The sequence below is a fragment of the Gorilla gorilla genome, chromosome 8 (genome assembly GCF_029281585.2).
Source record: "Gorilla gorilla gorilla isolate KB3781 chromosome 8, NHGRI_mGorGor1-v2.1_pri, whole genome shotgun sequence".
NCBI classification, from domain to species: domain Eukaryota; kingdom Metazoa; phylum Chordata; class Mammalia; order Primates; family Hominidae; genus Gorilla; species Gorilla gorilla.
In genome coordinates, this window is record NC_073232.2 from 91,351,077 (window position 1) to 91,378,282 (window position 27,206).

Below are 27,206 nucleotides of genomic sequence, written 5' to 3' on the forward strand. Positions count from 1 at the left end.
TCCAGGCTCCTGGCTGCCTCTGCCTCCTCCCCCTTTGAATGTGCTTTTCCTGAGGTCTTTTTACCTTACATGATGGGACAGAGCTTGCCGTACTTTTAACCCTCCCTTAGTCGGGAAACGGCCAGACGGTGTTTTTGGGTTCTGCAGCTTTCCTCCACAAACCACCAACTCCTTTGGAAAGTTTCCCCCTTTTCCTAAAAGATCAAAGGAAATAGCTTAAAGAGAGCCGGGGCGGCAATGCTCCTTTGCTTTATTCCCTATGTCTAGTCGGCGACCTTTCCCCTGACCACTAGCGACGGAAAGCCTCTGGGAGAAGACAAGAGATCCCCGAGGGAAGTTTCGAGAGCCAGCCGCATACCCTGCCAGGCCTGCCAGGCCAGGGTCACTCGAGGGTGCGGCGCCAGCGGGCGAGGGAAGGGTAGCAGTTAGCCCCGCTGCCCAGATACGAGACTGGAATAGCAGTATTCTTCAAATCACTCGACCTTCGTCTCCTAAACCTCTAACCTTGGGGTATTGGGTTCAGGGTATCCCCCTATTCAAGATAAACCTATCGAAATGATCTCCCCATCCAGAAACTGTGTGGCTCCCACTTTCTGCCTCTCCCAAACACTCTGGGCGCGCGCAGAGCAGGGGCGCAAGGCAGGAATGCGCAGCTTGGATGCGGGGCCCGGGCTTGGCCGGGGCGTGGAGGGGCCGGGCGGGCAAACGCGTCGCTCACCAGGGCCGCCTCCTCTCCCCATGTCCCAGCGCCCGGCAGAATGGCGGGAAGGTGAGGCACAAGCGGCAGGCCCTGCAAGACATGGCGCGGCCCCTCAAGCAGTGGCTTTACAAGCACCGTGACAACCCGTACCCCACCAAGACCGAGAAGATACTCTTGGCCCTCGGCTCGCAGATGACGCTAGTGCAGGTAATCAGGACCCATTAACACCCTGATCCGTTTTCCCGCGAGGGGCTGAAGAGCGGGAACGCTTAGGGTTCGTGTGGCTCTCCACGTGGCGCTTCTACCTGGAAAGGGATGGAGCCGAGCTGTGGGAGTTTCTGAATTACCTCTCACCCTTATCCCTCAGTTCAGTGCAGATGCTCAGTGCAGGAAAGCATGCAGGATGCGCTGTCAGGGAGGGAAGTGCAAAGTAAACTGCAGACTTACGAGAAGGTTCAACATTAGTGAGCATCAGAATCGCCTGGAGAGCTTAAAACACGAATCGCTAGGCCCCACCTCCGAGTTTCGGATTCAGCAGGTCTGGGGTGAGACCATCATTTGCATCTCTTACAAGGCCCCAGGTGTTACTGAAGCAGAGGCTAGGGAGGAACCCCACTTTGAGAACCACGCAGTGTGACGCTCCATATTAAGGCCCAGTATTAAAGCTCAGGTACAGAGTAACTTTCAAAATTACCATTACTGACAGCTAGGAGTAGGGGATAGAAAGACAAGAAATGATGTTTGGATCAACAACCCCCCCACACACACACTTATTTATTATTATTTTTTAATAGGAAGTATCCTAAACATTAGCTGCAATCCACAGCATTTTGCTCCTGATGCTTTTCTGCTGGGCTTAAGGAGAGGAGGCAGATTTCAGATGGTTGGGTTACTTTGCCAAGTGTAGAGAGATGGTGCAAAGTTTGTGTGTTCTTTGGTGAACAACGTTACTTTACATTTGACTAGCTTTTCAAAACTGAATCTTACTGTTCACAAAACCACGATGTTGTAGGCAGTTACTATCAGAATTTTACACTTGACATAATCAAGACTTGGGGCAGTTGTGTCAGTAAAAGACAGAGGCCTGGAAATAAATAATTCCAGATCAAATGCTCTTCCCATCATGTCACAATTTTTTAAAATAAATACGATGGCTTGAACTTTTTTACATGCAAATAGGCAAATTTATTCAGAAAGAAGAGGAGGAAGAGCTACATCAGGTGAGAAGTTTTGCACATTGCGGTAGCATTACCTGATTGTGAAAATTTGGCCATTCCACTAAATTTACAGTAAGCAGGAACTCCAAAAAGAAAAAAGGAACTAGTGGATAAAATAAAGATTGCTTTCCAGAGTATTTAAAATTTCCCTTTAGGAATTACTGGAAAGTTTGACAAGACATGAAAGTTGACTTATTGTCAGGCTATCAATACTAGAATATGTAATTTCTGCTTATTTTCAGAATATAATTATATACAAAAACATCTGTTTTCTTTCATATTATCAGGCAATGGTATTAATAGTGATTTGCTGCAGCAGTGGAGGGGAAAATTAATTTAGTGTTCTAGGCTTAATATCTGTTTAACATAAAACTATGAATCTTTTAGCAATTTACCAAAGTAGTTTCGAAATAAATTATTCCAGTCAGAAAAACCTGACTTATGAAAATAAATAACCTATGTTAAAATTTCAGTTTAAATAAGTATGCTATTTATTTTTAAAATACACTAATTTATAGAGTTATCTGAATATTTCACAGTGATGTCAGCAATGAAACACTAGGTTATTTTGGCTGATTATAGAGCTTCATATTTAATAGAGGCTATTCTTTCATACAGAAAACAACAGAACATTGATGACATATTTTAGGACATTTTTAAATTATGAAGTAGCATTTGGCATTAGGAGAGCCATTTAAACTTTCTTATGTAGTAGTTTTGTTGAGCTGCAATACAAGTAGTTATAATTTTAAATTATTTGCCACCTGTAATGATAGTTCAAATACAAATAAAAATGCTTTTTACACTTAGATCTTGGTAAGGCTATTACATTTTCAAAATATGCTTTACATGAACTTTTCATTCAAAACACTTTTTTTCTTTTACACTAGTGCTCAGAAAATAAAAATGCACAGAAATATGTAATTTTAAGTGGGGTAAAATAATTTTTGTAATAATAAATGACAACTGTATGATGATTTCAAATTTTATTATTAATGAAGCTGGTTTCTGAAACTTTAAAGTGATAAATGGAAAAAATAAAAATGTATAGAATTACCAACGGATCTTATGGCTGATCCTATGGCTGATCATTGTTCAAATGCTATAGAAATACACTCTGTACTCTCAAAATATAAACAGCTTTATTGTGGAATAGTATAAAATGGTATGTGATTGGGGTTTGTATTATTGCAGGATATGGAACTTACCAAGGAATAATGAGTAGATGTTAATGCTTCCTCCTCTAATAATGAAAGTCTCATATTCCTGTGATATGTCCACATACGATTTGTTAAAACTGCTATGTTCCTAGATTCTGTCTCCTCTGTTGACATAACTCTGTTTTTGCTTGGTATTGAGTGTGCCTGCTGACATATATATGCCATTATCAGCTACAAGGCTTATAATAACTGTTAAATATTCAACAAAATCTCAGATCAGTCCTTATTCATTATTCCAAGTGTTATATTACATGGTGTGGAAATGAAGTGCTCAATATTTCAGTTGAATAGCTCAGAAGTTCGTTAATTCAGTGTGTTCAAACATGGACAGATGCCAGTTTATCCCTTTGGGTGTACTATAACAATTGCTCTGTCAACATGATGAATGTAAACACCTTTGTTAAAGTAGGATGAATATTATTTAGTTTTCCCTCCCAGCTTCTAGATGTTTGGCCTTCTAATCTTTCACTATAAAATATGGGAGATAGACAGACAGATAGATACTGATATAAATTATAATTATATAAATTAGTCATATCTATCTCCCATATTTTATAGTGAAAGCTTAGAGGCCCAAACATCTATACATATATACACATATAGCATTCAGTTTGACATTAAAATTCTGTTCCAGAACCTATCCTTGGTTAAGGAGACCTGTTTCATGTAAAATACAATTTGAAGAGAATATGAACGACAACCCGAAGGAATCCATAGTAGATTAAAAGTGGAAAATTTGAACCGATATTTTTACCTTCAGTGAAACAGATGGAATTTGCATTAATTCATCAAGAAAGAAATGCAAAACACGTATATGCAAATTTGTTAACTAACTATTTGCTGTTTGCAGGACCTACTGCAAATACACATTAAAGACCTTGGAGTGTATCTAGCTGTTAAGTTGTACTGAAAAAACAAAAAAACAAAAAACCCCAGCAGAATATATATATTACCAGATTGGGCGGTGGTCAGTTTATGAAATCAGTTTTGAAACAGTCTATAATAGACATCAGCAAACCTTTCTGGAAAATCACCTAATGTGTAACTATTATAATATGGTTTAAAAAAAAGACTATGAGTGTATAAAACTTAAAAGAGATATGACTCCTATACACGAAAAGTTAGTTAATCCCCTATGACATTTAAATCATTTAAATGTTCCCCCATTTTTGTCTGTTAGAAGGGTAGTGTATTACTTTTTTAAAAAATTAGAAGGCCATTGCATTTTCATTATAAGAAGAGTTTCATAAGAATTGGATTTTACACTGTACTATGTGTGGTTGCTGTGTGAAGATTTAAGGTTAGTTAAGATGTAAGGTTAGTCTGAATTATATCCTGTTTAGTAAAGAAAGTTACAAAAATGTTTTGGAGTTGGATTCTAGTAAATATGAATGATCTAGGGGAAGTTGCAGGCTGTACTGTGTGTGTGAAAGGAGCAAAGAAGGACAAAAACACTCTTGCTGGAGACAGTACTGGTCAACAGAGGGAGGTTAGTACCTAGTATAAAGGAAATTAACATTGCTGTAGGGGAACTTGGGGTGTATTCAGCCATCTTAATTTTTAGAGCTAGCAAGGATATTAGGAACCATCAAATCCATTTTAGAGATGAAGGATTCAAAGTTCAGAAAAGTTGAATAATTTATCCAAATTCACACAGCATGTTTTTGGCAAATTCAGAACAGGAAGCCAGGCCCTCTTCCACTGTATGGTGATTATGGGATAACAGGACGTTTATGAGGATTTGAAGCAGTGAAGTGATTAAATCAAAATGGTGCATCAATTCTTGAATTTGATGATACTTGCTAAGATCCATTTAAGAGAACAGAATGGAAGACAGGGAAGTTAGAAAGAGAAATGTTTTCAAATTCCCAGCTAGTAGTATGGCTGGATAAAGTAGTTGGATGAAGATTTTGGCAGTGAGTTGAAGAATCCAAGGGAGTTTGAGAAATTTCATGAAGAAAGGGATCAGGCTCCTTGTGCTTCCACAGCTAATGTTCACCAGTGTATCCCAGTTAATTATGTGTAGTTCTTTTCCTCTAGTCCTTCCGGGAGTGCAGAAGACAAAGCTTATTCATTCCTAGGACTTAACGCCATGGCTAAAGTACAATAGTCACTCAATAATTTTGTTGTCTGTCTGTAGAGAATGGGAAGGACTGAGAATTTGAAGTCAGACTGAATCTTAGTAATAGTAACATAGCTTAGCAGGAAGAAGTATTGGTGAAGACTGACTTCTGAAATGCCACAGTGAGATAATATGTCATTGCATATAAATTTGAAAGGATAACTATCATTGCTTCAGGTACAAAGAAGACAATACTGACTATATTGAATATTAAATACATATGGGAAACCCACCATGTGTTTACCCATGAGGACAGGGAGAAAAAGTATAATTTGAGATTTTTTTTTAAGTAGAATAATAAGGACTTGAGTAATGCACAAAAAATGTGTATTTATAGTATAAATCTAGAAAAAAAAGTAGAAATTTCCAGTGCAAACATTGCCACACAAACCATTATAGTAATCTGGCCTTTCTTCAAAGCCTAGCTTAAATTCCTCAGTTTGGTCATGTTCTGGACCAAACTGGCAGAAATATTTAATTCTCTTCCCATGTTTCATTCTTTTAAAGGCAAGTACTGCCCTTTTGAGTTTCTAAAAATCTATGCACTGATGATAACCTGGTATTTTAGAAGAAATTTCAAGTATCAAATCCAGTAACATCTTAAAAAAAAAAGAATGGAAGTAGCTTTTCTTTGTCTTGAAATATTTCTTTCTTTGCCTTCACCTATTTGTCTAAGAAACATTTGACTTTTGGCTTAAAGTGAGGAGTTCTTTGGTTTATTTTCCCCCTCTTCACCCATGGTTCTACCTCTGTTTTGCTAACGCCTCTTTTGGAAGTGAACAGGTCCCACTTTTTTCATCTCTAATGGTTTCCAAAGCTTGGCCCTTGACCCTGCTTTCATTCTCTCTACTCTTGCAACTTTGACTATTACCTCTGTGCCTTTTCCTCTTGAATTTGCTCATCCCCTCCCTTCAATCTCAGATACCATTTTTATTTTCTTACCAGACATGTCACCAGTATTAGCACCTCAAACTAGACATTGCCCAAGCCAAACACATCATTTTATCCTCAGAAAGTTTCATCTCCTTCCCCAAATGCACTACCCTTCTCTTGGTTCCACAGGTTTGATGACTCAAGGTCATCTTTAACTCTTCCCTCCTCCTCAACCCCTACAATTTCTGTGGAATTTCACTTCTATTTGTTCCTGTGTCCTCTTTATTGGGAATGCACTTCCCTTCCCTCTTGACCTGACCTATTCTGGACTTTCTTCAAAGGCTCACTTAAATTCCTCAAAAAGGCTGGAGTCATATATGAAAGTAACCCCTCTTTCCTTTGGACTCCTGTATCATTTTAATGTGTCGTATGCCATTCATCACATTCTTTCTTATACTAGTTATTTGTATACCCTCCTACTTCTCTTACTGGACTTTTCTCTTACTAAAATTTTTTGATGTCAAGGCCTTTTCATTTTTCCTTATTCCACAAATACACTAATTGCTCAGTGTCTGTAGTAAGCAACATGTTTGTCAAATCAATGAATGGATGCGAATGTCCGGTATTCTTATGTCCTGAGAATATTTAATGATCAGAGGTGCTGAGAGAGGCTTAGCTCCTTTATGAGAAAATAATTGCACCATGGATAATGTTTTTAAGTTTTGTTAATTGAAAAATAATACCGTTTTAGGTGTCAAATTGGTTTGCTAATGCAAGACGTCGGCTTAAGAATACCGTTCGACAGCCAGATTTAAGCTGGGCTTTGAGAATAAAGTTATACAACAAGTATGTTCAAGGCAATGCTGAACGGCTTAGCGTAAGCAGTGATGACTCATGTTCTGAAGGTTTGTTAATATTTTTATTTTGCTTTCTTTGTTTTGCCGCTATTAGCAAGTTCACCATAACTGCTATTTTTAAGGTTGCTCTCACAAAATAAGATGGTGCCATAACGGTTCTTTTTTATTGCATGAAGTAACTGCATTTTTATAATACTATAAATGACCAAAGGAATGATGGCCATTTCCTCTTGTTTATAGATATACCATGTTTCAGAATAACATATTCAGTGAAATTCATTAAAATTAAAATACCATAAGCGAGAGATGACATAAATATTTGCTTTCATTGCCTAAAAATTGATCTTGAATGTCAAAGATAATTTTATATACTTTAAATATATTTCCTTTATATATTTTTAAGGATTAAATATAAGAGTTGGGTGGCTGGGGGAAAGTATGCATACCATCCTACTTAGTGATACTGTTCCACTTTAGATGGAGAAAATCCTCCAAGAACCCACATGAACGAAGGGGGCTATAATACCCCAGTTCACCATCCCGTGATTAAAAGTGAGAATTCGGTCATCAAAGCAGGAGTGAGGCCAGAGTCACGGGCCAGTGAGGACTACGTGGCACCCCCCAAATACAAGAGCAGCTTGTTGAACCGTTACCTTAACGACTCTTTGAGACATGTCATGGCCACGAACACTACCATGATGGGAAAAACAAGGCAGAGAAACCACTCGGGATCTTTTAGCTCCAATGAATTTGAGGAAGAATTAGTGTCTCCATCGTCATCAGAAACCGAAGGCAACTTTGTCTATCGCACAGGTAAGCCCGTGCTTTCTGTAGTAATTCCTGTGATACCTGTTTAAAGCACAATTAAAACTGCATCAGAGGGATTTATTTTAACAGGTATAAAGGCATCAGATTATTCACATATTGCCCATAATTCAGTTTTAAAGCTTTCATTTTGTTTAGAATTGCCAATGGATACATTTGTTAGTAGATTATGGTCTTACTGAGAAATTTTCAGTTTTCATATTAAAGACAGGAAGTTTTATTCTTTTTATATTTTTTAATTTTAATTTTTTAATATTTTCATTTTGTTTTTATACAAAAATTAACTCAAGATGGAAGAATTTTCATTCTTTATAATAATTTTAATCTTCATAATAACAATGTTTAGCGGGGTATATACTGGCTTTTATGAATAATTTATAATAGAGGATAGTGCCGGATTGTGGCCAGTCCTGCAAATACTTTGTATTTTATCTTTTCTGTTAAATGCTTTGATTGCTAAATAGTGATGATAAATGAAAACAAATTAATAGGGTGTCAAGCTTTTGTGAAAGAAAGGTATAGGTCTGGCTTCCATTGCTTTGGAAATTTTACTCTCATTCCTGAAAAGCATAAGCAGGGATGAAAAATAGCTTTTAAAATTTTAGTTTCCTTCCAGAAATAAAGGATCGATTCCTACCTGTCCAAAACTTTCAGATGGAGTGGTAGGTTTGGTAAAAATTTCTATCTTGACTTCAGTTCCCAGAGAGGTTTGCTCTTAAGAAGTGTATGAGATGACTTTGGAACAAGGAATATGCATGACCAACATCTGGTGTAGACAGAGTCTGGGTCCTGAAAATGTCAGCAAATGAGATTTAGAATATTAGAGCTGGAAATAACCTCAGAAAACATCTAGACCAGGCACATTACATCACAGATAAGAAAACCCAGACCAAGAACACATAGTAGGTACTCTTCTCCAGATCTCTGAATCTGCACAAGAGATAGGAAGAACATCACTACTATAATCACTATTATTATCCCTACTACTACCAATCATGTATAGAGTAGTTATGGTATACTAGGCCCTATGATATAAACTATACACATTTTACTACATCTTTTCTTCATAATATCAAGAAGCTTGGTCCATGAACAGTAGGGCTTTATTAAGAAATCTAAAGTTGCTCTGTTAATGTACCCTTTAGATCATTTCACCAGCAATCTGATTTTCAAACATCTACAAATATATATGAGACAAATGATATACAAAGATTCAGAGAAAATAGCAATACATTTCTAAAGACTTAAATCAACCTCATTTTCTCTTTGCATCGCCAACTCCAACAATAAAAACAAACTCCAAACACTCAAAAATACAGAAGTCGTCTTGTAAATAATAATTGGGTCTAGGAAGAAGAAAAAATAAAAGAAAATTTGGCCAATAATGAAAATGAAGCTGGGCAAGGTGGCTCACACCTGTAATCCCAACACTTTGGGAGACAGAGGCAAGAGGATTCCTTGAACCCAGGAGTTTGAGACAAGCCTGGGCAATATGGTGAGACCCCCATTGCTACAAATTTTTTTTTAATTACCCATGCATGGTGGTGCATACCTGCAGTCCCATCTACTTGGGAGGCTGAGGTGGGAGGACTGCTTGAGCCCAGGAGATCAAGGCTGCAGTGAGCCGTGATCATGCCACTGCACACCAGCCTGAGGAACAGAGGGAGACCCTGTTGCAAAAGAAAATGAAGACACTGCATATTAACATCTGACTATTGTGACCAGAGAAGAGCTTGAAAGTAATTCAGAGTTTTATGAATGTTTATTTTTAGAGACAGGAAAAGAAATCACATTGTTCAAACAGATAATTGAAAAATAAAATAAAATAAAAAAAGGTCAAATGGGAAGCTGAAAAATAAATAAGAGTTGACTCTTTTAAAACAATAATAAATTAAACAAGCAAAAATCGACACAAATTAAAATTGGAAATTACAAAGGAAGGAAACAACAATCAATAAACAGTTATTAAACAAAAAAGGTTTTAAAAAATTATGATGAAGTACTATGCACAGTTGTTTGGCAATATACTATATGTAAATGTGTATTTAAATAAATTGGCATTCTCCACACAAATTAAAAGTTCATAAACAAGAAAAGTTTTAAATAGCCAATAACTCGGGAAAAATTAAGATTTTTAGTCAATCCAATTCCCAAAACACATGACTTAATACATCCATTTCTTTTCAAACTTTGAAGAAGTAATTAATGCTCGTGTTTTATACATTTTTCTGGAACATATAAAAAATATCAATTTTTTAAAAAATGTAAACGTTATCCTACTCCCAAACCAGATTAAGACTGCATAAAAGTCAAGATCTTTCTTTATAATACTGATACTATGAAAATACTTGAGAAATATTTATAATGTAATATTGAAAAACAATTCAAAATTGTGGAAACACTATAATACAGTTATGACAGTACAAATGTGCATAGGCAAATACAAAAAAAGACAAATACATTAATTTTAATGAGACAGAGTAATTGGTAATTGGTAATCTTTTATTTTAAAATATTTTTCTTATAAAATTTTTAACATTGCCTGGTAAAAACATATGTTAGATGCCTACGCAATTTTCCCAGTGTGGTGAGTCCTCTGAAAATGCATGCTGTTTTCAAAAGTGACAAAATATAAAGCCAGAATGAATAGCATGCCTGTAGAGTTGATTCTTTTCAATGTTAAATATCTCAGTGGCTTTTTTTTATTAAAGCATTCCAAAGGCACTTGGTCCATAGTATGGACTATTCATTTGCCAAATTTTATTTTTAAATAAAATCCTATTTTTTTTTTTTTTTTTAGTTATGCAAGCAATGAGAAAGCAACCTAGACATGTAAACTTCTGGTTTTACATGCGTGTGCATCAACTTAAAAAGGGCAGACTAAATGATTTGTTTTTATGGTTGGAGAATTAAGAAAGACTGGTGGCCTAAGACTGATCTGCTAGGTTTCAGGTCAAAACAATCAATGGCTGTCTTTGGTGGGAATTGAGTGACAGCGTTGCTGCAATTGTAGCTGGGTTACCAGGCCTGTATAAATAGTAAAACAGGGGATTTCAAGAAATACTTTCTGAGCAACTGCTATGGTTTTCTCTGGCATATAACCTTCTTCTGAATTCTTTCAATTCCATCTGGTTATATCTTTCTTTCCTCACCTAAATAGAAATTTTCTAAGTCTGTATTAACACCCCCTCCCCCAGTGCTACAGTAGTACAAAGATTTTGAACTTTCAAATTTTTTAAAGGAACACTTTACAATTTATTTGTTTTTGTTACAATTTATTGCTGAGGAACTTTTCTTTTTTCTTTTCTTTCTTTTTTTTTTTTTTTTTTGAGACAGGGTCTCCCTCTGTCACCCAGGCTGGAGTGCAGTGGCACGATCTCGGTTCACTGCAACCTCCACCTACCAAGTTCAAGCAATTCTCCTGCCTCAGCCTCCTGAGTAGTTGGGATTACAGGTGCGTGCCACCACATTGGGCTAGTTTTTTGTATTTTTAGTAGAGACGGGGTTTCACCGTGTTAGCCAGGATGGTCTCGATCTCCTGACCTCGTGATCTGCCAGGCTCAGCCTCCCAAAGTGCTGGGATTACAGGCGTGAGCCACCGCGCCCGGCTGCCAAGGAACTTTATCCATTTATTCATCCATTTTTGTTAGAGTAGCTGTCTTGTGATGAGTTTTATTAAATATATGGAATCAAATAGCCAATTGAGGCCGGGCACGGTGACTCACACCTGTAATCCCTGCACTTTGGGAGGCCGAGGCAGGCAGATCACCTGAAATTAGGAGTTCGAGACTAGCCTGGCCAATATGGCGAAACACCGTCTCCACTAATAATACAAAAATTAGCTGAGCATGGTGGGAGGTGCCTCTAATCCCAGCTACTCGGGAGGCTGAGGTACGAGAATCGCTTGAACCCAGGAGGCAGAGGTTGCAGTGAGCCGAGATTGTACCACTGCACTCCAGCCTGGGTGACAGAGTGAAATTGTGTCTCAAAAAAAAAAAAAAAGCCAGTTGAAAGTTGGTGTGAGAAAGGATAATGTATCACTGAATTTTACTTCACTTATTTTTATTAAATTCTAGGGGGCAGAATCTTGTAGATTATAAAGTAGTAATCCTAATTGAAGATATTACTAGAAACATCAAAGCAAATGCAAACATATTTTTATTGATTTTACATAGACATTATTTCTCTGTAATCCACAGTCTTTGGCTTCATGCCAGGGTCATAGCAGGCTCTCACTACAAATGGGTTGAAACATTTTTGACAGCAGTAATTTTACCATTGCAATTGATCAGAGTTATTAAGGTCATTGCATCTAAATGTAATTAATACTCAAAGGAAATTTAGTCACTCAGTGCCATCTGTTGAATTAAGTCATCTAAATTAAAATTATAATTTGTTTTTATCATGTGAGCTTAGCGAATGGTAATTTTCAGATGTTTGACTGAGTGAATTTCCTTACAAACTGATGTCCAAGCCTCTAGCCCCCAGGTGGTCTGCTCTCTCTGCTCTCTGTGGTGCCAGGATAAGGACCCCCGGTGTAATATCCACCTCCATTCCTGTTGAACCAGGGCTCAGATTCTCCAGATGGAACCGTTTTTGCCGCCTTACAGAGTGGGTTCTCACTGGAACCTTTTCTAACTTGAATTAGACTTTGACTTTACCCTCAGAACCAAGCCTATGGAATTTCTTTATCTACTGAAGGAGGAAAGAGGATTCTAAGAAAAAGTAAATCAGGCAAGTCTTGAAATAAAACCTGTGGAGTTCCCCTCTCGTTTTGCTCGACTTGAGGACAAGCCCTTGTTGCATTTTTCCCTTTCACAGATCACAGATGATCAGTTTATAAAGGCCTAGTGCAGGCCAGGAGCGGTGGCTCACGCCTGTAATCCCAGCACTTTGGGAAGCCGAGGCCAGTGGATCATCAGAGGTCAGGAGTTTGAGACCAGTCTGGTCAATACGGTGAAACCCCATCTCTACTAAAAATAAAAAAAAAAATTAACTAGGCATGGTGGAGCGCGCCTGTGATCCCAGCTACTATGGGGAGAGAGGCAGGGGGATCACTTGAACCTGGGAGGTGGTGGAGGTTGCACTGAGCCGAGATCACGAGATCATGCCACTGCACTCCAGTCTGGGCAATAGAATGAGACTCTGTCTCAAAAAAAAAAAAAAACAAAAAAAAAAAACAAAAAAAAAAACAAAAAAAACGCCTAGTGCATTAGAATGGTTGCTCTATGAGCCCCATGGCTCTGTCAGCATATACTTTATAAATTTATCCTGCTCCCAAGAGGTTGAATGTTTAAACTTCATCTTGTTACACTCTCTAAAATCCCTCTTAATTAGACATATCTGGTATAAAGCAAAGCATCTAGGCAGACAGGAGTGTTTTCTGTTAGTATGAATTAATCGGGCTAACTTCCCATCTGCTTGATGGAGGTGAATATCCCAGGGAACAAATGAAGATTTTGATTGAGAGAAAAAAGAAGTCGTTTATTGGTGCATGGGACACTCTGGGAGGTAGTATCCATTTGGATGTCCTGCTGCGGTTGGAGACATGGAACAAAACGAGAGAACAAGCCATTTTGGTTACTGGGGAAAGAGGAACAAGGACGTAGAAAGTTTGGGAGGATAACAAGTCCAACTGCCATCTCCAAACCTTTTTTCTTGGCTCATAATGACCCTCAGGGGAGAAAATGTTCTTTTTTCTTTTTCTCTCTCTTCCTGCACACTGTGTACCTTAAAATTTAAGCTGGTATCAGTAGTAAAATCTAGATATGCTCATGAGTTCAATAAACCATTGGATCTGCCTGGGCTTCAAGCTTAATTTATGACATAGTTTCTTTGGAGAAAAGTACTCTGTTCTAAACAACCAATGTAACAAGGACCCTTCTGGGACACAGTCCATTGGTATATGAGGTGCTGCTCCTATGTGCATTCATTCCACATGCAAAAATGACAATTAAGAGCCACTCCATGAAAGCTCTGGCTTAGACTCACTGGAGCCCTGTGTTTGGTGCTGGTCACTCTATCCATGAAACCATATTTAAACGAACCAGAAGAAAGGTTTAAAAAGGTTTAAAAAGATGCCTTGGCAGATCTTTTTGAGCAGTGAATATTCCCCCTGACAATATCTGTTTCCTTCATTTCAGCTTTTGTTTTGGGGGGTAGCTTAAAAAAGTCTTACGGCGGCATCAAGAGCCATCTGTGTTAAGGGCCCTGTGTGAGTGCCTCGGTGCACACGCACGGTTTCTCTTTTGGGCTTTTCTTGACCAGTAAGTCTACCTCGGATACCTATTTTCTTATTTTATTTCCCTTTCTGTGCTGTCACTTTCTTGGTTTTAGTGAAAGAATTAAGCTTTGCCTTTTTTGGATTATTCCAGACATTCTTTTCCTGGCATGCAAATGACTGTTGATGTACTCCAGCAGAGAATAATAAAAGCCTCTATCACCAGTCCAGCGAGTGACATTTAAAGGATATTTGAAAGGTTGTCCAATTCCTTGTCTTGTACCTTACCTAACAAAGGCCATCTGGGAATGAGGTATTTCACATAAGTCCAATTTCCAGATAGCAGAAATTTAAGGACAAATTTTAAAAATAGAGAATTTTCTTCTCTTCTAAACTTACACTATTCAGCACAGCTTTGGGGAGGTACTTTAATAATCTTTCTATTCTCTAAATGTCCTCTTCCTTGTATTTCTTATATACTGTTCCACCCTTTCAAATCAGTAACCTCAGGGTTAATCACAATCGGAAACTTGCCCCTCACTCCTTTGAATAAAGAGCCTTGTCTTCCTGACAGCCTTTTTAAAAGGGAACTTTTCTAATTACTTATTTCTAAGCAGAATCTTTTAAAATGAGATTTATACAAATGCTGACCTTTTGAATATTCATGGGATTGCTATAGAATTATAAAAACTTAAGCACTATTCGGAATACCATAGATTCTTAGTAAACATTTATGAGTGATGATTGTAGCAAAACACATTGACATGGATTCTTTCTGAAGTTCAAATTAATTTGATGTTTGAAAATTACATTTCTTTCTGGCTTCACTTGCAAAAATTCAAATGCAATTGTACCAGGGTTTCACCCATTGTGAAGAACTGAGAGATTAATGGCAGACAAGAAAAGAAAAAAGAAATATTGGCAACATGAGCTGTGTGCTGGCTCCTTCAGGGGTGGCTTTCCATTCACTTTTCTCTGTTATTTGGTATCACGTGAGAGCCCGAAAAATCCTACGTGTAGATAGATGCTGAGAATCGCACTATCATACTATATAGCTTATAAACAAATAGAAAGTATGAGGCAGTTTAGCCTAGAAACTGTACAGATATTTTAGGGTTGTGTTTGCTTCAGACATTTTTGTCCTTTTACGTTGTGGTACCTAAAAAATGTAGCAACACTGATTTCATATTTGGCTGAATGTGGGCAAATTGTTTTCCGAAATGCAGTCGCATCCTATCTCTTTCATTTGGTACTGGCTCTCACTGCCTTGTATATATTGAAAGCTCCTGGAGGCTCTGAAATGGTGCTGTATTAATTTTTATAATTCCCCTAGTGCTTACTACCGTGTCTTTCACGTATTTACTCTATAAATGTTTCTTCAGTGAATGAATTCGTGTTTTGATGATTTAGTGTGTCTGCTCCTTAAATCAAAAAAACATTTAAATTTACTTAAGTATATTTTGATCTGTGTCTGTGAACAGAACAAGAGGAAGGGTCCTGAATAAGTTTGAATTGGTTTTAAAAAAGTTTTAAAAAGAGGAAAAATGTAAAGTAAAAAAAAAAAAAATTAAACAATGAAGCTGAAAACAATGAAATGTTTAAGAGAGTCACAAGAAAAACATAGATAGAGTAAAATGAAACTAAATCGATTTTCAAGTAAAAGAGTGACTTCCAGAGAGATGCAAGGATGAAAAATGGAAAAATTTAGAGAGTTAAAAAAAATCCACCAAAGAATAAAAAGCACAGCCGATAGACAAATAAAAACAAATGGAGCTTTTACAAATTTGACTTCATTAAGTAATGGGATTTATTGTTTACCTAGTAGCATACATAGCCTTGGAGGTGAGACTTAAGAAATAAAGCACAGATCTAAACCCACTCATTTAAACCCTGCGGCATGCCACCTTTACTGTCAGGGTTGACAAGAACCCTAAGTCAAAGTTGTGACTTTTTAAGAATGACTATTTTTAGCTGCATATGAGAATAGGAGAAAGTCCATACAGAAATTTTATACTTTCTCTCTCCTCCATGTGCAAGAGCAAAGATCCCATACATTTTTGATATTTTCCTGTTAAGAACAAGTTTACCAACGTGAAATTTTGATCTTACAAAGGCATTCTCTGTATTTTGGCATTATGGTTCTACTGATATTTATCAGCAAATTGATCATAATTGACTTTCTGATACTGAATGCATTTCAGACTTGCTTCAGTGGTCAGTCACATCCCGGGGCAGCTTCATAGAAGTGCTTGTTCATGTCACTACATTTAAGACTGTGTCAGTATTTCCATTAAGAGACTTTCTCATTCCCTAGGGCTTCTAAATAAGTCGTAAAAAATCAAGCCAAACTCAAAGCTGGCATAAAGGGGTCCTTTTCTTTCTTCTCCTATGTATAAGGAATATAAGCACGTAACTCCCATTAATTCTATATTTAGTTAGGTTTGTAAATGCTTTATACACTGATGAGACCAAATACGATGCATTGATGCTTCTGTGGCCTACTTCTTTTTTTTTTGTTAGTTGCAGTTAGTTTTTTCCTTTCTGCCTCCCTACTTTGTTTCTAAAATTAAGAAGGTATTTTTCTGTGTTAAAATTTGTCTTGTTGATGTAATAGAATTTTTACACAGGGTAAATATGTGCTTTCTTCCAGTCCAGAGTTTTGGTACTTTTAATTTTGGAAGCCTGGTTTCTTGTTTTCCATTATAAATGATATCATTTATAATTGTGAGTTTTGAGGAAGTGAAAAAATATAATAATAAATGTGTTCACTTTGCCCAATTTCCTTCACAAAATTTGAATATTTTTCTCAGTTTTCAGTTTAAATGAAGGGTGGTGTGTTTAAATAACAGCTGCGTAATGAACTTTTTCTCTTTCCTCTTTGACAGCTTCCGTTACCCAATTTCTCTGTTTCATTGTACTAAAGAAGTAAATAGACAGGGATTTTTGTAAATCCAGCAATCAGCTTTTAAAGGATCTTCCAGATCAATCCCTTATTTTTCAGGTTAGGAAATTGCTTTAACCTCTATACAAGTCCCTGAAAATGTTCACTTTTGGCTATGAGTTTCTCTGTTGCTTGGAGATGTGATCCTGATCCTTTGTACAGTAAGTCTAACGGTTTTTGGCAGCTTCAGGTACTTAAATGACTTTTACTTAAAAAATACTTAAATCATTAGTGTTGAACTTTTGAGAACTTGGAGTATGTGTGTGTGCATTTCTAAAAGTTTCTGTGTTTTAATAGCTAGAGTGGAAAGGTTTTTACACAAGTTGATATTATAAATTTTGGGTTGTAATAGCCATACAGTACCTACGGATCATCTTTGGTTATTATGGGAAATAGAAATGGTTTGCAGAAGATCCCACACCGTTAATACTGGTGGCCAAAGGTTTCTGCGGGTGTGTGTGTGTGTGTGTGTGTGTGTGTGTGTGTGTGTGTGTGTAGGTAGTAGTAGTAGTAGTAGCAGTAATAGAAATCGAACACAATTGGAAAAACAAGGTCGCTTTTGAAGACGATCGGTGGCATCTCCCCTCTGCCTTGTACATAACACTGGAGACATTGAAGTTATTACCAGGAAGTGGCCAGAAACAATTTGAGGGATGACAACCCAGTTTGAAAGTGGTTTTGAGGAGATAGATTAGTCTCAGTTTGAAGCAGCAACACCACTCTAATTTTAACAGTTTGGAGTCTTCCCCAAAGTGAGTCAGTAACTGTTTTTCCAAGCCCAGTAGGAGGTGCTACAGGGTGAAATTCACTTTTAGCATTTGCTCACGTCACACAACCAAACAAAGCAAAATTGAAGTTTAGACTTCACAGGCTCATGGTTTTGGGCAGCACCTTAGCAGTGGCCATGATTCTCTTAAGCACTTTTTTCATGTCTTCCGGAATTGCTGGACTGCAGATAGGGGTAAAAACTGCCACTTGCCCACTGACTTTACTTTTGAGTATCTTTGACACAGTGATGAAGATGTACAGCTTTTACACACTGTGTTCACTTTTTGGTCCTATTACACACACATACACACAATTTTATTTTGTGTGTGTGTGTTGTTTTTGTTTTAAATGAAAATTTTGATCAGTTTTCATTTAAATAAAGAGAACATTTTTTACAATGTGATTTAGAGAGGAATATTTTAGTAATACAAAATTAAAATGGAAAAACAGAACTCAAATGAAAATGAAACCTTTTAAAATGCTGAAAGGTGGTCAGAGACAACCATTCATAAAGTGATATTTCCAAGAAACAGCTTGCTTCTTAAGTTTTCACATAGTTGCCTGTGTATTAAGAACTGATAGTCCTTTCAGCTGAGCCAGTCTCAGGTGATGGTGAACAAATCTCCCAGTATGGCAGAGACATTTCAAGTAAGAATGCCCTGTTCTGCCAAGACAGTCATGATACTAAAATGTACCCTTTTGCTAAGGGCCAAAATTCAGAGTCTCTCCTCCCAGTTTCTACACTGATGTAGACAACAGATGCACAAAAAGGCAAAGTGGTATGTCACATGGCTTCAGAGCAAGAGGATGGCTATCTGGCAAGGGAGAGAATTCCTTAAATGTTTCTGGGGCTTACATTTCTAAACATAAAATTCCTAGCCAGAAGCTATTTGGTGCCAAGTGTCTTTGCTGTGATGCCTGAGCCTAGCAGGAAGCTGGATGGTTGCAATATTGTGGCTGGCTGTTGGAATCCACACAGCCTTTGCTAATTTGCAACCAAGATTGAGTGATATGATTGTTTTCCATTTTTTTCTTATTGTTGTTCTGGTTGCATCTGATCTTGCTATATTTTCTTCTCCTAGAATTCTCTTCTGTGCTGCTAAATCTATCCAGATGGGTCAAGGAGTTTCTTCATAACCTTGTCACTAGTGCAACTGGTCTTGTTTTAGTTTTGATGGTGTCTCCTGGGTTCATTTATTTTAGACCTTTTTAGAAATATGGCACTAATTCATATTTATGCAGCAACCCATGGGGACTCTAGCTTATCTAACTGTGCACTTTTTTTCTTTCAACTGTGTACTTTTTTCTTTCAGAAAATTTTGTATGTATATTTTTTTCTTAAAATGTGCTTGGAAAAGTATAAGCATAAATCATCTGGAATAGTAATTCTCAACTATCTTGAAAGGTGTGCGAGGACTATTTCATGGTTACTATGATTGAAGCAGTAAAATTTAGTTTACAGTTACAATAACTTTCCTCTCATTAGGAAAATATAAAAAAAGCTCAACTTTATGATTTCACGACATATTACCAACCCTTAAATTCCATTCTAATCCCTACCCCCTAACACACACAGACTCAGTGAAATGCTCATAGGAAGCTCAGAGAAGAACCGTAGAGGCATATGACCCGTCTGTGCTATGTTTGACCTCACGTTATCTCTCAGATGCTTTCATTAAAATGACAGCATAAAGGTCTGGGTAGAGGCTGGGTTGAAGGAATACACATCAAATGTATATTTTGATTATAGTAAAGTTCCCACTCCTTCAACTGTGATTTGGAAAATGACTTTGTAGGGCCCCAGTTTTCTCTCTAACCTACCTCCTTACCTACACGAAATTGTCCACTTATAGATGAGACCACAGGAAGCTATAATGTGGACAGAGCAGACAGCAATGCCTTAGAAATCAGCAGCTCTGTGTGTTGGCCAGATCTGTTAGCAACTGGGTATGTGTTTTAAGGCAAGTCCCTTTATTAATCATGGCTTTCGTTCCTTTAGCTGTAAAACGAAGATGTATGACAAGATAATCCATAAGTACCTTACACCTCTGACAGCATGCAATTCTGTGCAATGCACAGGGAGACAAGGAAGCCCACAGTTTATAGAAAGTCATAGCTAAATGCATATCGCAATGTCTCTATTAGAACAGAACTTGGGCTCTGAGCCACAAGACAGGGACATTGCAAAGGAGCATTGGGGAGCATGGCACCAGTAAACCTCCCTGCTGACAGGTAAAGGACTCTGCCCAGTGGGGGTGTTGGGCTCTGAGCATGGGGTAGGAGGCCAAGAGGGTAGATGTCACGTGTTTACATCTGGCAATGCTTGCCTTATGTCGTGTGTCATTTTTAGGAGATCTTTCCCAAGATTATAGAAGTATGCTATATTTTAACTTTTCTGATAATTTTTATCAGAAGTATATTTTCTGACATTTTTATTATTTTAAGTACATATTATATACTTATAATCTACCTACAATTTATTTTTGTAAATTATATGAGATCATGATCAGACTACTTTTTTCTCCACCAAATGAACAGCCAATTGTCCCAACACATTTTACTGAATACTTCTACCTTTCCTTATTGATTTGAAATGCTACCCCCATTATATACTGACTTCCTTTATATGTATGCCTATTTCTGGACTCTATTGTATTCTATCAAACTTAAACATATATTAATAGCATGACATTTGATTTCCTTTTTATTTTAAGTTCTGGGATACATGTGCAGGATGTGAAGATTTGTTACATAGGTAAACGTGTGCTGTGGTGGTTTGCTGCACCTGTCAACCCCTCACCTGGGTATTAAGCCCAACGTGCTTTAGCTATTTTTCCTGATGCTTTCCCTCCCCCTGATCTCCCCATGACAGGCCCTAGTGTGTGTTGTTACCCTCCCTATGTCCACATGTTCTCATTATTCAGCTCCCACTTATAAGAGAGAACATGCTGTGTTTGGTTTTCTGTTCCTGCATTAGTTTGCTAAGGCTAATGGCTTCCAGCTCCATGCATGTCCCTGCAAAGGACATTATCGCATTTCTTTTTATGGTTGCATAGTATTCCATGGTGTATATGTACCACATTTCCTTTATCCAGTCTATCATTGATGGGCATTTGGGTTGGTTCCATGTGTTTCCTATTGTGAACAGAATAGCGTACCTTTTTCATGAGTGTAGTTTTATTGTCCATTTTGATGTATGACAGGGTATGTCTACTTCCATTTTTTTTTCAAAATATTCCCATCTAGGTCCTTGAATTTATTGTTCTAGTAGAACTTTAAGTTTGATAATTCTATTTTAAAAACTCTTGTTAGAAGTTAATTTGGGATTTCATTGACTTTAAATGTTAGTTTGGAGAATATTTTTGTCCATGATATTTATATCAAGTCTTCCCACTGAGGGCATGGCAGATTTCTCCGTTTATTCTGGTCATCTTTTTAGTTTTTATAGTTTTCTTTACGTAGGGTTGGGATATTTCTCATTAGGTTAATTTCTGGATTTTTATTTGTTGTTCTTATTGTTTCTATTGCAGATGAGTTCTTTTCAATAATAGCTATAATGGATATACGGGAAAGCTGTTGCGTTTTGTATATTTTTCTTATATCTAGTTCCGTTGTTCAAATACACAAGTATCTCATCTTCAGATAGTAAGTTTTGTGTATTTACTCTCCTTCTCTTTCCCTTCCTTCCTCCCTCCATTTATTGCATCATGTTGGCCAGGTCCTACAAAACATCATTGACTCACAGCAGTAATAACACACATTAATGAGAATTTGTCTCATATTTTACCATAGAGTATAATGTTTGCAGAAGGTTTCTGGTATAATCACTTTATTGAGTTAAGGCATTCTCTTTCCATTCCTAGATTATTTAATAAGATATCTCCCCAACCACACACTTAACTGAATAGGTCATTGCATTGACAACAAACTGCTGTATCTATAGTTTTTAAGATTGTCATCTAGTTGTCCTCTTTTAATCTATTTAAGTTATTTACAGTAGTACATTTCCTAATGCTTAATCATCCTTGAATTCTTGGGAAAATTTTTATTCCACATCAATATAATATTCTTTTAATATATTTCTGGATTCACTTTATTAACATTATTTAATAATTTTGCATCAAAATTCTTAACTGAGATTTGTCTTTAGCTTTCTTTTTTTTTTTTTCCTTGCACAGTTTTAGTATTAGAGTTATGTTAGGCTTATTGAATGAGCTGGAATGTATTTTATCTTTTTCTATGCTAGGAAATTTTAAATAAAGTTAGCATTAGCTCTTCCTGATGCCTTGAAAGTTTAAAAGAATTCACTTGTGAAAGGATCTTAGCCTGAGATTCCTCGGTTCTCTACTTTTCCTCTTATGTTTCTCATCTTTCTCCTCCATTTTCTGAACACTTTTAGCTTTATCTTCTAGATATTATTAATAATTTGGTCTTTAACTTTTCCTCCATTCATACTTTAATCAACTTTTTTTTTCTCTCTCTCTCTCTTTTTTTTTTTTTTTAAGACAGGATCTCCCTCTGTTGCCCAGGCTGGAGTGCAGTGGCACAATCATAGCTCACATCAGCCTCAAACTCCTGGGCTCAATCAATCCTCCTACCTTGGGCCTCGAGAGTAGCTGGGATTACAGGCATGTGCCACCATGCCCAGCTAATATTTAAATTTTTTTGTTGAGATGGGAGTCTTACTATGTTGCCCAGGCTGCTCTCAAACTCATGGCCTCAAGCAGTCCTGCTACCTTGGTCTTCCTTTGGAGATTCTGAGATTGACAGATGGGAGCCAACATGCCTGGCCCTATAAATCAATTTCCCTACTGCGGTTTTTCTTTTAAGTGTGGTGTCTTGTTTTTATTCTCCAAGAACATCTTTTTTTTCTTATCACTCCTTTGTCATAGCAGCTATGATCCCTGTAGAGATCAGAAGTTACTAGAATCTCTACTCTGTACCTCTTAATGGCCTTAAAGCCTTTTCTAGGAACCCCCCTTAGACAGGTCCCCTAACCTATTTAAAGAGCATTTGTAGCAGCTTTATCCTGGGGTTAGATGACCCAGAAAGCTCTCTGTGGACTCAGAGAGGAAGAAGAGGTATGCCCTAGCTCTTCTGACAGCTGTCTCGTAACTGATAATTTTCTTGATTCCCCTGGTAGGCTACTTATTCTTTGTGAACTGTGCACTTGGAACATCTGTGCCCTGTTGGGAGAAGCAGCTCATACTCTCCACGGTCTTGCCCTCCACCTGTTTTGAGTTGTGGTTCCCAGTTTGGATTTCCCCACCAACTTGATGCCATATGTATTTTCCTTTCCATGAATTTCTCAACTTTTCTGACTTGGCAATGGTACCTTTTATTGTTTTTGAGCCCCGTTAAGCATGTATTTGTTTTCAAATTTACATTTTGCAATTTAATGAGATTTCGAGAGAGAAATTAATAAAGCTTATTCAGTACCCCCTCTTAAAGGGTAATTCTATAACATAGACTTTTAGCAAATGATTTTATGGTAAAAGATGTTTTCCTTACTTCTGAGAGTTTTTATGGAGAATTTGCACACATTCAAAATTAAGCATAGATTCTGAATATCAACAAATAATAAATACAGAGTAACTGTGCACACAATGGAGCAGTGGGAATTGTTGCAACATTCCTGGTAGGTTTCATGTACAAAAACATGATGCATTGTGATAGGTAAGACTTCCTGAACTACGGTGCTTGAATAAAGAGATAAATATAATTTAGTTAAATAAAAAAATCCATAATTATAATAATATGATATATTATTACTTGGCAGTTGTGCACCTAATCTGTACTGTACTTTTGAAATGTGACTGGAGTCCAAGTGGATACTATTTTACTGTGTCGTTAAGCATGTAGCACACTAGACCTGAATTTTTTTTTTGTCTTTCCAGTGGAAAACTTAGGTTCTTTGAGTGAGGACTCCTGGGATTTTTTAAAGTAAAAACAAGGAGCTAAGAATTCCACTCCTTCTTGCCAATATTTCCTTCAAGCAAAATTATTGATTAATGGAGCATTAAATATCATATGCTTCATATTGCTTTTTTACCCTTTTGTACTTGGGTTATTTTAATAATTTTTGCTAGTGCTACAAATGTAATTGACTAAAATTATACATCAAAATAAAACAAAACCATGGGAGGGAAAAGATTATCATATTTTGAAAACATATCAATAAAGTACATATTTAAATTTGCATATTTGGCTTATTGTGAAAATGTCAAAATAGTTTTGCTTTCCTCTAATACCTTCATTATTATTTCTTCTTTTTCTTCTTCTTCTTCTTAGTAATAATACAGTGTATTGTCTTTGCTTAGCGCTTTAGATTCTTCGTTGGTTTGTTTGACTGTGAATGAGCTTACTGAGTATTTCACCATACTTCTATGTCCCTGAGCAGTGGTGAACTGACCACAGAATATTTTTCTGTGAGCTTTCTTTCTTCCTTCAGGAATAAGTTTGATTGTTCATCTGTCAGCAAGAGGAAACTATGATGCTTACACAGTAACGAATTTAAAATAAGCCACTGTTCCCAAGATCTTTCCAAGAGCAGCAAGCTTTCAGTGGAGTAACTAATATTTCTAGAGTCCTTTGCTTGCAGGGCACTTATCGTCATTGAGTTAGGCAGTCCCTGTTATGCTGCATGGGTCTTTCCCTGAATTATAGAGCTAGTTCTCTGGTTCATCCTTTAAGGTGCTAAAATCACTCTGATGAGGTCGAGTTTTACATGTTATCACTAGTTGATCTCGCCACTGGGCAAAAATCATAAACAGCAAATATCCAGACCTAATTTCTAGCTAACAATTGCAGCATGCTCCTCCACCAGGCTTTCCCTGGGAATATGGGAATTTGAAGGGTTTTCTTTTCCAATGTTTCTGTATATCCTGTTGGAGATGCTGATGGGCAGCGTCATCTCCACACACATATTCTACGAACATATTAAGTGAAACCTCTGCAACTAAGAAGGGCAAGACAAATGCCAGACGTCCAGCCTGAGATCATGGTACCTACATGGCCAGGAACAGACAGCTTGCATGCAGCAGTCAGGAATGTAGTATGTGGTTTCTGAATTCATTAACAATGTCAGGTTGAAAACTGATGACTACAGTTATAAATCAGAGAACAGTTTTAAATGCATATGTATTAGTTTTCTCTTGCTGCATAACAAATCATCACAAATTTTGTAGCTTTAAACAGCACCCACTTATGAGCCCAAAGTTCTGGAAGTCGGAAGTCTGGCATGGCATAGCTGGGTTCTCTGCTCAGGGTCTCACCAGGATGACATCAAGGTGTCATTCTGGGCTCTAAGAGAGAACCCACGTACAAGCTTATCCAGGCCAATGGCACAGCTCATTTCCTTGTGGCTATAGGACTGAGATCCACATTTTCTTGCCTCTCAATTTCTAGAGGCTGCCCAACTCCCTTCCTTGTGGCCTCCTGCCACTTTCAAACCAACACCCACATGTTGAGTCTTTCTCAGGCTTGAACCTCTCTGACTTCTCCCCCTGCCTTCCCCCAGGAAAAAGCTCTGCATTGAAGGGTTCATGTAATTACATCAAGCCCATCCAGATAATCTTCCTATTTAAGGTCAACTGGTTGATCATCTTAATTACATCTGTATAGTTCCTTTTAACATGGAACGTAACATATTCACAGATGTAATACCAGGTTGAAAAGTCATGAGGGCAAAATTCTTCCTACCCCAGCATAGATCATGTGGCAGTGGGATTTGGGCAAGGTTTGGCCCGTACAACCACAAATGTTTAGACAATTAACATTATGATGAGTGTGAGCTTATAATTATAAAGTACAAAAAATGTACCACTTTAAATGCTTTTGGTATGGCTAATCTATAAATGGAGTAATCAAATCCTGTCTAAATAAGTTAGTTGAAATTTACATAATTATTTACATATGAGCACAGAAAACACGTGTTCTCTTTATCCATTCAGTCAATCTTGCTTTCCTTAAGGTTACTTGTATTTTATCTCATAACATAAAGTAGGCATTTTCACATGCAGGCCAGCATCAGGCAATTGACAATGTGCTTTTTTTTTTTTTTTTTTTTTGAGACAGAGTCTGACTTTGTCACCCAGGCTGAAGTGCAGTGGCACGATCATGACTGACTGCAGCCTCAGCCTCCCGGGCTTAGGTGATCCTCCCACCTCAGCCCCCCTAGTAGCCTGACAATGTGCTTCTAAGGTAGCTGGCTAGATTATTCCCCATGGCATGATGAATGTTTATCACACATAATAAGGGCTGCTATTTATCAAGCATTTCCTATGTGCCTGGCATTGTGCTATGTGCTACACTTGCATGTATTATTTTAGTTAGTCCTTACAATAACTCTGTGATGTACATATTATTTTAAGGATGAGGGAACAGACTTAAATAGCAGAATGTGCCCATATAAGCTGAGATGTTGCAGAACCATGATTCGAATTCATATCTGTTTGACTCTAAAACCTTCTTCAGCACTATCTTTTACTTTTTCCCAATCCTGGGAAAAGATGGCAGTTTATTTTTGAGAGATCCTTAGACCTGCTTTTATAAGTCTTCCTCTACCTTTTTTTCCCCACTATGCCCAGAGCAACCTATGTCTTTACGCTATGCCCAGCCCCCAGCCCCCAGCCCATCCCATAGGTCCTCTGTCTGCCCTTCGGTCTTCTGGAGTAAGTGGTTTTCCATCTGTCAATCGAGAACGGCAGGCTCTCATCTCAGGCAGCTGACGTCAGTGAAGTATGAAAGGAGCACCATCAAAATAGCTTATACCAGGGCATAATAATGACAAAAATAGCTAGGGATCCTTGTGCCAGGCACTGCACTAAGTGCCCTACATGTATTTTCTTACTCAAGCCTCATAATACCCCATGAAGTAGGTACCTTATTATCCTCATTTCCCACAGGGTATTTTGAAGGCAGAATTTCTAAATCTCTGAGGGGATTAACAGTGTGAGAGAGTTTGCAGGGAGAGTCCTTGGCTTCTCCAGGCCATCCTAATCCTTTCCTCATTCTAGAAGATTAGGATCAGCCACGTAGCACCCTCATCTTCAGTAACAACCTTCAGTCTAAAATTTATTTCATCCCTCCTTCGTCTTACTTCAGATCCTTTCTCCCGAAGTGCCACTGTGAGCATTTGAGGCTGGAGAGAATGCCATTAGGACCAAGCCTTCTCTGTAGCACAGGCCGGTGGCATTTTGGTCTTAGAATCCCGGGAGAGAACACTGAACATCTCTGTAGAGAGGAGAGGGACTCCAGCAACATAACACAGTGTCCAGGGCAAAGCAAGCGACTGCCTGCAGCAATTCTCCTGAGAGCCACGGAGGCCAAAACTATGATAAAGGAAAGTACAGCAATTGCATGGAACAAGGGTTACAGGCTCCTTATTAGTGGGGAGAGCTGCTCCTTTGAAAGGGACAGCAAGTCTGTTAAGAAAACAAGACTGCAGTCAAGTTCCTTCCTA

The 27,206-nt window shown here is 37.7% G+C and overlaps 1 protein-coding gene across 3 annotated transcripts in view; it reads left to right on the forward strand.

Moving 5' to 3' along the window:
- The window catches only part of MKX (mohawk homeobox), a 71,860-nt gene that overhangs the window by 2,623 nt on the left and 42,031 nt on the right, over positions 1-27,206 (forward strand). For all 3 annotated transcript variants that reach the window (XM_063710277.1, XM_055352428.2, XM_019034356.3), the window contains 3 exons: positions 748-907; positions 6,884-7,037; positions 7,467-7,802. In XM_063710277.1, coding sequence (XP_063566347.1) covers positions 748-907; positions 6,884-7,037; positions 7,467-7,802 — 650 coding nt within the window. The remainder of the gene's footprint in view (positions 1-747; positions 908-6,883; positions 7,038-7,466; positions 7,803-27,206) is intronic.